The 14466-nt window shown below is 38.1% G+C and overlaps 1 protein-coding gene across 22 annotated transcripts in view; it reads left to right on the top strand.

Annotated features, from left to right (window-relative positions):
* Positions 1 to 14466, top strand: part of cnot3.L (CCR4-NOT transcription complex subunit 3 L homeolog) — a 41692-nt gene that overhangs the window by 10860 nt on the left and 16366 nt on the right. For 10 of the 22 annotated variants that reach the window (XM_018226248.2, XM_018226251.2, XM_018226250.2 and 7 more), the window contains exons 3-10: positions 2597 to 2627; positions 2745 to 2819; positions 3855 to 3929; positions 9105 to 9172; positions 12104 to 12178; positions 12266 to 12355; positions 12574 to 12702; positions 13577 to 13672. In XM_018226248.2, the coding sequence (XP_018081737.1) occupies positions 3905 to 3929; positions 9105 to 9172; positions 12104 to 12178; positions 12266 to 12355; positions 12574 to 12702; positions 13577 to 13672 (483 nt within the window). In that variant the 5' untranslated portion in view covers positions 2597 to 2627; positions 2745 to 2819; positions 3855 to 3904. The remainder of the gene's footprint in view (positions 1 to 2596; positions 2628 to 2744; positions 2820 to 3854; positions 3930 to 9104; positions 9173 to 12103; positions 12179 to 12265; positions 12356 to 12573; positions 12703 to 13576; positions 13673 to 14466) is intronic. The other 12 variants (XM_018226246.2, XM_018226247.2, XM_018226257.2 and 9 more) reach the window with 6 other exon arrangements.

The raw sequence follows: 14466 nt of genomic DNA on the forward strand, positions 1-14466 counted from the left end.
TTTTTCATGCTAGTGTTGCTCCCCAACTCCTTTTACTAATGAATGTTGCTCACGGGTTGTAAAGGTTGGGGTTCCCTGCTCTATAGTTACACCCCTGCTCGGGTCAGTAATCTGTTCCATCGAGGGTGGTGTGTCTGCATGATCCCTTTTATGTCGTAAGCTCAGTTGCATCATTAAAGAACTAACTCTTTTGCTTCCTATATTTTGGCCCACATCACAAAACAATTACAGATTCACAGTCATATATATATATATATATATATATATATATATATATAAAGTTTGAAAATCTAAAATGGAATCATAAGATGGGTTGGCTTAGGAAAGAATCGAAAGATTGGTGCTTATGATTTGCTAAATCGTTATCATTTGACCCTCAAAGTAGCGGTTCCAATTTTCTATTCCCTGCGCAACCCAAATCAGATTTATTAAAGGGGTTGTTCACCTTTGAATTAACTTTTAGTATGATGTAAAGTGATATTCTGAGAGAATTTGCATTTGGTTTTTATTATTTTTGTTTTGAGTTTGTATTAAGCTCTCCAGTTTGCAATTTCAGTAATCTAGTTGCTAGGGTCCAAATTACCCTATTAACCATGCCTTTAATTGAAAATAAGAAACTGGTATTTCAATAATGAGTAATAAAAAGTAGCAATATAAATAATTGTGTAGCCTTACAGAGTAGCTGTTTTAGATGGGGTCAGTGACTCCCATTTGAAAACTGGAAAGTGTCAGAAGAGAGGCAAATAATTCAAAACCCATAAAAAAAAAAAAAGAAAAAAGGAAAACCAATTGAAAAGTTGCTTCGAATTAGCTATTCTATAACTTAATAAAAGTTTATTTAGAGATGAAACACCCCTTTAAAATGTGAGATTAGAGCTCACCACAGAAAAACTCACCCACTTTCTGTTCATTCCTATAGGGTTTTTAAAAGCATATTTATCAAATGGTAAACTCTAACTTTCACCCATTACTAAATACACTTCTAAATTCCATAGGAATGAATAGAAAGTGGATGCATTTTTCAAACTCTAATCTCACATTTGATAAATCTACCGCTTAGTATGTTTTAATAGAAGACTTTTCTTCCCCTGTGTTTATTAATCTTGTGGTACAGTAACATCTGGAAACAGGGCCTTAAGGGTCTGGCCACACGGCGACTAATTTCGCCGATCTGCTTTCGCCGGCTAAAATGTAAATCGCCTGGGGGCAGGCAATCTGAGCTCTTCGTTTTCCGAAGTCGCCCGAAGTTTCGTCGTGAGGCAATTACGGGCGACTTCGCAAAGCGAAGTGTTCCGTGTGCCTGCCCCCAGGCGATTTACATTTTAGCCGGCGGAAGGCAGATCGCGGCGATAAGTCGCGGCAAAGAAGAGGAGATTTGTCGTCTGGTGACTAATCTCCCCGAATCTGACCGTGTGGCCAGATCCTAAAGGGGTTGTTCACCTTCAAACAACTAGTTGTTTCCTGATAGATCACCAGAAATAATGACTTTTCCAACTACTTTCTATGTGTCACCGTTTTTCTAATATTGAAGTGTAAAGTTTAATTTTTCACCTTCTAAAGCACCTCTGGGAGGGGGGGATTGACCCAATAAATTGTTCTAAATTAATACATTGAGCTGATACATTTCTTATTTTTGTCCCTGCTGAGTAGAATCCCTGGGTTTCATTTTAGGCAGCTGTTAGAATTGATACAATAGTTGCTAATACTCCAGAAAGTCTGCTGAGAAATTTATCAACTAAATATTGAAGAATTGTAACAGTTTAGAGTCTGAATGAAACACCAGACAGGCACATTCAACTTTAAACTTAGTTCTTGCAAAGACAGTAAAAATGGAAAGTAATTGAAAAAGGTCGTTATTTCTGGGGAACAATCTGAAAACAACTGAACTGAAAAAAAAGTGTTTGGAAGGTGAACCTTTAAGTTAACTTTAAGTATGTTATAGAATGGCCAATTCTAATCAACTTTTCAATTGGCCTTTTCTAGTTTTTGAATTATGTGCCTTCTTCTTCTGACTCTCTTCAGCTTTCAAATGGAGGTCACTGACCCCATCTAAAAAAAAAAAAATGCTCTGCATGGCTAAAAATGTATCATTATAGTTACTTTTTATTACTCATCTTTCTATTCAGGCCTCTCCTAGTCATATTTCAGTCTCTTGTTCAAATTGATGCCTGGTTGCTAGGGTAATTTGCACTTAGCAACCAGATTTCTGAAACTGCAAACTGGAAAGCTGTGGCATGAAAATAACTCAAAAACCACATAAAAAATGAAAACCAATTACAAATTGTCTCGGAATATCGCCCTACATCTTATTAAGAGTTAATTTAAAGGTGAACAACCCCTTTAAATGTTAAAGCTGCATTCTTTTATTTCCTTTCATTATTGCCTTCTTTATTGATTATGTCTTCAAAATCATGTCAGAATGTTGCTTTTCCTTCAGTTAAGCTCTTCGTCAATATTCCAATGTTTTATGACCTAATCTGTTTTACTTGTACAAAGTAGTTCTAAAATAATTGTCAGCTTAGCTTTCAATTCAAGGGGCCTGTGATGCTTTGCAGAGAACAGACCTCAGCTGATAGCTATTTTCTCTCGCTTACAGCATCAAGTGTAAGACCCTGCCTGTCAAATAGGTAGGTATAACAACAAGTTGCTTAATAAAAGGTCCATTTTAAATCCAATAAAGTAATGTCCAGTTATTCTTATAGAAAGGAAAGCTAAGGAGGATCATTCTTTTTCTTTTTTGTTAGGCTATCATCGGCTCTCTCTCTCTCTCTCAGGTCCCTGTGGTCAAGTCACTTGGCTTCTGCTGAGCAAGAGAAAAGGTAAAGGCAGAGAAGCCAAGAGAGTCAATTTTTCAGAATAAGCCATGTGGCTGTATTCTAAGGTTGTGGGTTCTACACGAGCATTTTAACGTGCACCTTTACCTCTTTTAGGGGCAGATTTAACAAAGGTCGAATTTCGAATTCAGGTGAGTTTTTAAAAACTCCCCTAAACTCTCATAAATTTGAAATTCAACCAATCGAAATGCATTAAAAAAGAAATCAAATTTTTTTTAAATGCGGATGGATTAAATCGACCCAAAAAATCGAATCGAATCAAATTGACTTAAACAGCAATTGAGCTGGTTTTAGGTGGCGAATAGTCCAATTTGAATTCTTAGAGGACCGGTAACATCAGTTAGTACAGAATGGAAAAAAAACACAAAGACAAATTAAACTTTTAAATCGCTAAGGCTTTATTAAGAAATAACTTCCCAAAACTCCACTTGCGCTCCTCTTCAGAAAAGGCGATCCATCGCGTGGTGCTTGATTTCTCCTCCCTGCCTTCCTTATAGGAGATACCCAGGGAGGAGAAATCGAGCGCTGCATGATGGATCGTCGCCTTTTCTAAAGAGGAGCATAAGCGGAGTTTCGGTAAGTTATTTCTTAATAAAGACTTAGCGATTTAAAATTTAATTTGTCTTTGTTGTTTTTTTCCCGTTCTATACTAACAAATTTAATTCGTGTTACTGGTGCTTTAAATGGCCAGAGTATGATAAATCTCAAAAACTGAATTTGACAGTTTTTAAATTGAAAGTTTTGAATTTTCAATTCGACCCTTGATAAACCTGCCCCTTAGTGTCTGGGTTGAGGAACGCATTTGTTCCTTGACCAGCCTTCAGGGACTTTGAGAGCAAAAGGAAATGCAACTTGTAAGATTAATCCTCAAATTAATCTGGACATTGCATTTATTATTATTCATATCTATTTATGTCCACACGTATTTGTGCATGTTTTAAGTTTATACAGTTTGTAAGTATTTTTTATAAAATACCTGTATAGTTTAGCAGTTTAATATCTGCCTGTTTTGTTTTTCAGAGCCCAGCCTTCTTAAAGTATGAGGAGAACCTATCTCTAGTGAAGGAAATATGGCAGATAAGCGAAAACTACAAGGTAGTTTTTTCCCTGCAATCCAGCAAATTCACTTTCTTTATGTTTAGCAATTGTCTTTATCATTAAAACATACAGGAAAATACTTTAATACATGTATACACTAGATATGAAATGTGGAAATGGTCTTTGGCACGCCATTGTGCTTTCCTGCAATTCTAAAGGTGTCTTAAAAATGTCATTGGTTTCTGCATAACTGATCTTTCCGTTATTTGGATCTTCGTTCCTTAAGTCTACTAGAAAACCATGAAAACATTAAACCCAATAGGGTGGTTCTGCTTCCAGTAAGGATTATTGGTGGTTCTTCACAGTCAGGACAGTGAGGTTGTGAAATGCACTGCTGGGTGATGTTGTTATGGCTGATTCAGTTAATGCCTTTAAGAATGGCTTGGATGATTTTTTGGATAGACATAATATCAAAGGCTATTGTGATACTAAGCTCTATAGTTAGTATAGATATGGGTATATAGAATTTATGTGAAAGTAGGGAGGGGTGTGTGTATGGATGCTGGGTTTTCATTTGGAGGGGTTGAACATGATGGACTTTTTTCAACCCTATTTAACTATGTTACTATGTACTTATATCTTAGTTTTGATCAAGTACAAGGTACAGGTATGGGACATATTATCCAGAATGCTTGGGACCTGGGGATCTCCGGATGAGGGGTCTTTCCGTAATTTGGATCTTCATACCTTAAGACTACTAGAAAATCATATAAACATTAAATAAACCCAATAGGCTGGTTTTGCCTCCAATAAGGATTAATTAAATCTTAGTTTGGATCAAGTACAAGGTACAGGTATGGGACCTATTATCCAGAATGCTTGGGACCTGGGGATTTCCGGGTAAGGGGTCTTTCCGTTATTTGGATCTTCATACCTTAAGACAACTAGAAAATCATATAAATATGAAATAAACCCAATAGGCTGGTTTAGACTCCAATAAGGATTAATTAAATCTTAGTTTGGATCAAGTACAAGGTACAGGTATGGGACCTATTATCCAGAATGCTTGGGACCTGGGGTTTTCCGGATAAAGGGTCTTTCCATAATTTGATAATTTGGATCTTCATACTTTAAGACTACTAGAAAATCATGTAAACATTAAATAAACCCAAGTTTCTGGTTTCGCCTCCAATAAGGATTAATTATATTTTAGTTGGGATCCAGTACAAGGTACTGTTCTATTATTACAGAGAAAAATGAAATCACTTTAAAACATTTCTATAATTTGATTATATTGGAGCCTATGGGAGACTGCCTTTCCATAATTTGGAACTTTCTGGATAACGAGTTTCCGAATAACGGATCCCATACCTGTACTGTTTTATTATTTGGATAAAATCGAGTCTATGGGAGATGGCCTATCTAATTCGGAGCTTACTGGATAAGTTTCCGGATAACGGATCTTGCACTAATTTATATTATGTTTATTATTAAAATTGTTGAACACAATATAGGTGTGCTTTAAGACGCAACTTGAGTGATTTGCTATGGCATATATGTGCTTTCAAAGAGCTGTGTATGTGCACAAATAAACGTCATTTAATGTGGTTAAAATAATTCCCTGCTTAAATATAATGTTGCTCTGCAATTACCATGGGACTTATCCAGTGAATGGAGTAGGTGGGTTGTGATTGAGAGGTTCCTTAGCCAGGGAACAGAGAGGTGTGGGAGCTGAAGTGGGCACAGAGGGAAGCCAGTACTGTTTGCAAGCCTAAAAAGGCAGAAATTATGATGGCTGACACTTTAAATTCCCAATACAGGTTTTTTTTTTTCAAAAGCTTCTCAAAACAGCGGTAAAAGCTTCAGATAGTGGTATTATTATAGCATGGACATATTCTGCATCTCTTTTTAGAGTTTATATCTCATTCTCATCAGTACACACCCCTGGAACTAACAATCTTAAGTCACTACCGCATTCCCACACACTTTACTGTTTGGAATGTTGAGGGAGAAAAACATTTTTTAGACCAACATAAGTAGTAAAGGGGTTGAGCTTATGTAAACGTTCACAGATTGAAAGGAAACTATTATGATCTGTCTGTGTGTTTGCCAGTTCACCCACCCCTAGACCTTCCTTCACCGTGTGTAATTGTGAAGTGGTCTATCCTGGGACTTAAGCTGGCCATAGATGTAAAGATCCGATCGTACGATGATTCGTACGATCGGATCTTTGCATCTATGGCCAGCTTTCCCATCTCCCGACCCTCCACTAACCATTCAGATCAAAGTCTTACCAGTCAGATTAGTAAAAGAACAGACCAGCAATGTTCTGCCCCTGACAGCAATCGTACGATATCTATGTCCAACCAAAGCTAGTGACAGTCTCCCACTGAAAATCGTACGATCGGCAATACACAGAGATATTATCGGCAGCCGACAGAAATTTTCTAACCTGTCCGATCGACCAAACGACCGATCTCCGCCGGACGAAAAATGTCGGGACTCTCCACACACGGTCCGAAAATCGTACGAATCCTCGATTCGTACGATCAGATCTTTGCGTCTATGGCCAGCTTTAAAGTCTCTCTGCTTTCCATAGAATCCATGCATCACCCCCTATGGGAAGCAGAGGGACTTCAAGTCCCATAATCCATCACTACACATTTGAACTAGATGTGGGCAGGGGTTTGCATAGACTGCATGGTCCCCCAGGTCCCAAGTATTCTGGATAACAGGTCCCATACCTGTATTTATTAATTTGTGGCTGTTCAGATAGTGTTTATGCACCTTTTCTAGATTTTTTCCCTTTAAAGGAACAGTTCAGTGTAAAACTGGATAAATGGATAGGCTGTGCAAAATAAAAAAAAATTCTACTATATTTAGTTAGGCTAAATTTCAATATATTAAGGCTGGAGTGACAGGATGTGTAACATAACATAATAGAACATAACTTCCTGCTTTTCAGCTCTCTAACTCTGTGTTAGTCAGCAACTTGAAGGGGGGGCTCAACATCTTTGGCATAGACGGTGGGGCTCAACATCTTTGCAAATTCTTGTTGGTCTATTGATGGGGCAAAATGTTTTGTCCAGCAAAAATAAAAACATGCACAACAAGTGCAAAATGTAGAAATCTTGCTGTATGCTTTATCTTTTCTATTACCCTGCTTAGACATGACTGAGATCCTGTGAAAATATTTTAATTGCATTTAATTTGGCACAGTCCTGTTTAGTTGGTTGAAAAGACAACTGATAGCAGTACCTCCCAAAAGTTGCATCATAAAGCAAGACATCCACATAATTAACCTGCCAGGTGCCCTTAGGAACATATTGTACATGTTTTTGTAAGTGCAGATCTGTCCGTCACCTTCCAGTTGTTACTCAGACTCATATATATATATATATATATATATAGAGATAGAGATATAGATATATATCTATAGATATATATATATATATATATCGTGGCCAGATATTGATCGGGAAGACTGTCGGAAGCCCCCGTACATGGGCAGATAAATTGCCGAATTGGTCTAAAGGACCGATATTGGCAGCTTTATCTGCCCGTGCATGGCCACCTTAACTCTCGGTCAGCGACTTTAAGGGGGGCTACATGGGACATAAATGTTCAGTAAGTTTCCAATTGATCTTTAGCATTCAGCTCAGATTCAAAAGCAACAGTTATGACCCATGTGCCCCCCCCTCAAGTCACTGATTGGTTACTGCCTGGTAACCAATCAGTGGAAACCAAGTAGTGTTCTGGCTATTATGTTAGACATCCAGTCACTCCAGCCTTTATACATTACATTTTTGTCTAACTAACTATACACTTAACCATTCATTTAAATGCAGCTGTAAACTGAATAGAATCTGAACATTAATGTGCATATGCAAATCTAAACGCAGCTGACAACTGCATTGTCTGTCAACAAAAAGGTTGCTGCCTTCAGTAGTCCCATGCTTTGAGGTCACGTGACCAGAGATTTTGTGGGTCAAATTTTGTTGCATGTTTAATTCACAATGCCAACAACAAATTAGCCAATAGGAAGCTTTACTCTGAGTTTACACACAGAATCCACAAACGCATCAGAATCTGATCAACAGAATTATTGGTGCGCCCAAGCACTTATTGGTGCAATGTGGCTGCACACTTATAAGGTTTGTTCTTCTAGGAAACTGGAAAGCAGCATTGTTGTATCAGAACAAAGGTGGTTCACCTTTAAGTTAAAGCGATACTGACACGTTCCTGTAAAAATCATAGGAACGTGTCCTTATCAAGTAGGTGCTGCACCCGCAATAGTTCCCCCTCAAAGTCGCTCCAGCCCCTCGAACCTGCATTAACCTGACCCTTCGCCACTGCTCCAAGATCTTCTGTGTTGCTTCAGTGACACTGGGTTGTGGGTGGCACGATCCTTCCATAGGCCAATTACTAAAGAAAACAGGACTTCAGCCTATGGAAGGATCGCTCAGCCCGAGCACAGCGTCACTGAAGCAACACAGAAGATCCATTAGTAGTGTCAGCGGTTTGGCTGCACAAAGGTTTGCCGGGTGCTTTGAGGGAAACTATTCCAGGTCCAGCAGCTACTTGATACTGACACGTTCCTATGATTTTTAACTTTTAGTATGTTCTAGAATGGCTAATTCTAAGCACTGTTTCAACTGGTCTTCATTTTTTCTTTTTTATAGTATTTGAATTATTTGCCTTTTTTCTTTTGACTTTCCAGCTTTCAATTGTGGTCACTGACCCAATCTTAAAACAATTGCTATGTTAAGCTTAAATATTTATAGTTATTGTTACTTTTTATAACTTACCTTTCTATGCAGGCTCTCTCCTATTCATATTCCAGTCTCTTATTCAAATCAATGCATGGTTGCTAGGCTGAGTGGGACCCAAGCAACCAGATTGCTGAAACGGCAAACTGGAGAGCTGCTGAATAAAAAGCTAAATAACTCAAACCCCAAATAATAAAAAATGAAAACCAATTGCAAATTGTCCCAGAATATCACTCTCTAATATCGCTGCACATGCTCTGAGCTGTTGTCTGTTAAATTCTCAGACTCTACAGCAAGACACGTGATAAGAGATATATATATATATATATATATATATATATATATATATATATATATATATATATATATATATATATATATATATATATATATATATATATATATATATTTCCAGTGTGCTAATCACAGTTCTATTTTTCCATGTGTTTTTTTATTTTTGCAGGCGAGATTGATCGGTGTTTGAAAAAGGTTACTGAAGGTGTAGAGCAGTTTGAAGACATCTGGCAAAAGGTAAGATGTTTTCTGTGTGGGACTTTTTACCCAACTTGCTATATGATTTGTTTGTTGTTTTCTGGAAGTATCCCAGGTTGAGCTGTTTTGCTGTATGCTAATAATACTGTGTGCCTGAGGGCATTTACGGGTTTCTACTCTGCTATATGTGTTGGCAGGACTTATCTGCCTCTTTTCTCTATATAACATACTATATTCTTATACATCAGAACTAGAATAGATGGTATGTTCAAGCAGACTTTTGTTTCCTTTTAGTCTAGAAAAAGCCTCTCTCACCCATTTTATATGCCAGCTTCTTGTGTGACAAACAGACCACTGAGTAGGCAGCTGATATCAGACTTGGGCAAATTGTTTCACAAAAATAGGAGTGTGAGAGTAGGGATCTGTAATTCACAAAGGCATTGGCCAGAAAAGGTGAGACAAGAGGAAAATGAGTTATGTCTGAGCTGTGCAGATGTGCTTAGTGTTTTTTTGTTCTTTATTATGCTTATAGCAGCCTGCCCCAGCAGATTGTAAGCTACAGTAAGTAGGTTCTATGAGTGTTAACAAGGGGGCTAGATTTATTTCCTAAATATTTATCTAATTGTCGGTGGATCTGTACGCCTAGGTATTTAAATGTGGGAGCCCACTGTAAATTTGCTTGAAATCTTTGGTTTTATACTTGAAAGTAGTGAATGGGGAAAAGTATAGATTTAGCCCAATTTATCTTAAAGGGATTCTGTCATGATTTTTATGATGTCGTTTTTGTTTGTAAATTACACTGCAAATCACTCTACAATATAAAATTTCATTCCTGATCCAGCAAGTGTATTTTCTTTAAGTTGTAATATTGGTGTGTAGGCAGCCATCTCAGGTCATTTCGCCTGGTCATGTGCTTTCAGAAAGAGCCAGCACTGTAGGATGGGACTGATTTCTGTCAGGCTGTTGTTTCTCCTACTCAATGTAACTGAATGTGTCACAGTGGGGCCTAGATTTTACTATTGAGTGCTGTTCTTAGATCTACCAGGCAGCTGTTATCTTGTGTAAGGGAGCACAAGTCACGTGACTAGGGGCAGCTGGGAAACTGACCATATGTCTAGCCCCATGTCTGATTTCAAAATTAAATATAAAAAAAAGTTTGCTCTTTTGAGAAACTGATTTCAGTGCAGAATTATGCTGGAGCAGCACTATTAACTGATACGTTTGAAAAAACCTTTTTTCCCCATGACAGTACCCCGAATACCTAGTGTGTTGATTTATTACAGTTAGTGCAGATGTGAGGGCATCATCGGGGTTTTTCTAGGAACAGGATAGTATCGTCAGCATACATTGCTACAATTTCTGTTATAGGACCTAACTTCAAACGTTTGACCCCTTTCATGGATTTCAAGAGCCAGGCCAGGGGTTCCATTGCAAGTGTAAAGAGCAGGGGGGAGAGGGGGCATCCCTGCCTTTTACCCCTACTGAGCGAGATTGGTTGAGATATATTTTGATTGGTTTTAATTTTTAATACGTGCTTTAAGATTAAGGCAAACGAGCGTTTATATATGCGCACATTGAGGTGGGTGATATGGGGCTGTGATCAGATCATAATGCTGCCAGTACGGGCGGTCGGATTGCGGGACTGCATCTACGAATAGATCCAACCGCGATCTGATGGGATTTTTTTTTACCCTGCCCGGTCAACATCTGCCCGATTTTCAGCCATATATTGATCGGGGGAAGCCCGTCTGAGTGCCCCACACACGGGCCTTTTATCGGCCTGTGTATGCCCACCGTAAGGGTTATGGTATAGGGCTTTGTACCTCACCTCTTTTATTGTGATTGCAGAAAGGCACACATTCTCTGTTGTGGTTCTGGTTATCTATTAACCAAAGCATGAGCAGCTCAGCACTGATGTTGGAAAATTATTTGCTATTCCCTTTTTGATTTAGTGTTACAGTGTGTATTTCTGTTGGTCATGGACTTTAGCATTATCCCAAGTAACAATGCTGTTTGTTTTGTTTTTGCTTTTACAAACAGTCGTAGGAAGGAAAACGAGAAAAACAGATATAAAGGATAGAGTAAAATAGGGGGGAAACGTATATTATTGTATCATGTGATTTCGTTTTATTCTTGCAATAAAAACAAGTTTTAAAAAAAACAAAAAAAACAGGGGGGCTGTATTCACTGGAGCCAGTGAGTCATATAGCCATTCACATTATACAGTTGGATCTATAGAGTCATGGAAAGAAAACCAAGGGCCCCACACTGCCAGTAATCTATTTGGGCAGCCTTTCACTAGATATGTCAGCTTTGGGTTTGGAAGGATATAATCAGCCAAGTTCCTTCAGAAGGGAAGAGATGGAGTAGTTAGATTTCCAAGTAAAATATCCTCTGAAGCTCATGTATATGTACCACTTTTAAAGGATCTTAGCAAATGGGTCTGGATGAGCCTGCCAATGGATAGTGAAGGACCAGGACAGGGGCTAACTATTTCTGTTGGTCTAGTATAAAATTGAGTCCAGAAAGCAAGTAACTTATTTTGGCTCAGATTTTGTTTTGGTAAAGTTTGTGCTAAGATCATAATTTCTGATAATGGACCAGTTACCCCAAAAATGTAGACGATTTTTACTCTATTTAGTATTTATTTTTCATGTAAATGTAAGAATATATTAACATGTTTTTATTAAAGTTGATTTGCAATCTGCTCTGTTCAGCCATCTTTTATATTACCAGCTACAAAACATACCCCCCCAAAAAAAACAAATGTATTTTACAATGCAAATATCATGTTTCATAATCATTATGCACTTAACCTTCATATGCTTAACCAATACAAACCTTGCTATATCACCTGTAGGTTTATCTGATGTATGGTATTACATACTGCTTTCTGTACCTGCTGTGTTAATATCCATTGTGCATATATAGAATGCTCGGCTTACCCTGCTTGCATTTTTTTTATTATAGCTTCACAATGCAGCTAATGCAAACCAGAAAGAAAAATATGAAGCAGACTTAAAGAAAGAGATTAAGAAGCTACAGGTAAGAATACATCCTCTTTTTTTGTATGAGTTTGAATGTTTAGGGCTGTCTGACCTAACAATTCTCCTACGTTCTTGCTCTGTACAGAGAATGCGGGACCAAATAAAGACATGGGTAGCATCAAATGAAATCAAAGACAAAAGGCAGCTTATTGAAAATCGCAAGTTAATAGAAACGGTGAGGGTAATTTGTTTGGTAAATGTAATAAGCAAGACTGGGAACTGCTATTGTACAGTGGAATTGTAGGGTTGCTATGGCCAATGTTGTATCTGTCATAATGTAGTAACACCGCATCTGAGCTTTCCACTGCTGGACACCTCTGCTCATGAACAGCTTGTATTTATTATGCATTACAGAGAGTATTGTTCCTCAAGTGAGCCTTTTCTTAATTTCAGCAAATGGAAAGGTTTAAAGTGGTGGAACGAGAAACAAAGACAAAAGCCTACTCTAAGGAAGGACTAGGTCTGGCTCAAAAGGTGGACCCAGCCCAAAAAGAAAAAGAAGACGTTGGCCAGTGGTTAACGGTAAGTTTTTAAAGACGTTGTTTTATGCTAAAGCATTTTAAGCCTCTATACCCTGTGTCCATAAATTTGAGATTATATTCTGTAGCAGCATACCTGAAGTTTGCTGCATTTATTGAGCATTATGTCCTGAGGCCTTTCATAAGAGTTGGCTCTGCATTTATTCAGCTACACATTCTAGGGCAGTAACATAGTAAGTTAAGTTGAAAAAGGACATACATGCATCAAGTTTAACCTTTTAACTCTATTTTAACCTGCCTAACTGCTAGTTGATCCAGAGAAGGCAAAACAACACAAAGCCTGTCCAATGTGCCTCAGAGGGGAAAAAAATCCTTTCTGACTCCAAGATTGCAGTCGGACCAGTCCCTGGATCAACTTGTACTATGAGCTATATTTAATAACCCTGTATTGCTTCACTTGCCACATCGTCACAGCTCTCACTGTAAAAAACAGTTGGACAGTGATGTCTAACTCTTTCCATATAGTGGGCCAGTTTACATACTAAATGGTTGTGGGCAGCATTATATAGAAACAAAAATTATCATATGGAGCAGTCTATGTAGTTCATAGACAACAGCCGATCATAAAAAAATACCCTGGAGGGCTACAACCAGCCCATGGATCTCCAGTTATTCAGCTGTGTGGTTAAATATCCATGCATTTTTGGGTATTGTACATTGAAGCGTGTGCACCATTGAATCTATTGTTTTAAAGATAAAGTTGGTGATGCACTTAATCTTGCATACGTTTTGGGTGTACTGTGCTATATAGTTCTGGTGATGATATACATAGTAGTTATGTTGTGGTTTGGGTGGTGGTGCACTGAATTACTAATGAGCAACAAACTATCAAAAAAGTATTTTATCTCTCCTCACAGAACACGATAGACTCATTAAACATGGGAGTGGATCAGTTTGAAAGTGAAGTGGAATCGTTGTTGGTACACACAAAGAAAAAGAAAGGAGATAAGGATGTAAGTTTAAAATTTCTCATTCATTCAAGTACTTGATAGCTTCGTTTTCTTCAAAGGGCAGTTCACCCCTAGCTCAACATAAGTTGATGAAAATGGCTTATGTTGAACATACACTTTGCCTACTGTTTAATTGCAAGGAATCTGTAGCTGTGTGACAGGCTATGCTCAATATTTCAGCAATAAGTTTCCTTACAGGTATATGTATTTTATGCATATCAGTAGGACTGCAACAAAGCATACTAAAAATGTTAGAGCAGAACATGTGTAGAGGTTGGGATGCGAAGGTGGCATATGTATCAGAATCAACAGCAAGGGAGAATGTGCCATATGAACAGTGGAGGGGCCAGAAGAGAGGTGAAACTGATAGGAGAAGCGCCGTACCTGTACAAAAATAATATATGTTGTGAGGAAAGGAAGAGTTGGGAACTGGCAGTGGGTAGAAAAGCAGAAATATGAGGCACTTGATGGTGTACAATGGAGGACTGGAGGGAATGCAGAGATCTGGCAAATAGTGAGGAGGGAGTGAAGAAGGGAATTACACAAGTTATTTTGCAAAAATCAGGCATACTGATCCTGTGTGGTGGTGAGGGACTTGTATTAAGTCATCAGTATAGAAGGGCTTGTAAATTGAACAAGGCTAAATTGCCTTCTCCTGTTTTTTTCAGATGATAATTAACTGGTTTTCAAGTGCCCTTGATTAATTGGGCAAGACATACGTCCACAGTGATGAGGTGTGCAATGGTATTAGAGTAGTGTGAATTGAATAGGTGGCATTGATAATATGCATTGCCAGG

Source organism: Xenopus laevis, chromosome 7L, assembly GCF_017654675.1.
Source record: "Xenopus laevis strain J_2021 chromosome 7L, Xenopus_laevis_v10.1, whole genome shotgun sequence".
Classification (NCBI taxonomy): domain Eukaryota; kingdom Metazoa; phylum Chordata; class Amphibia; order Anura; family Pipidae; genus Xenopus; species Xenopus laevis.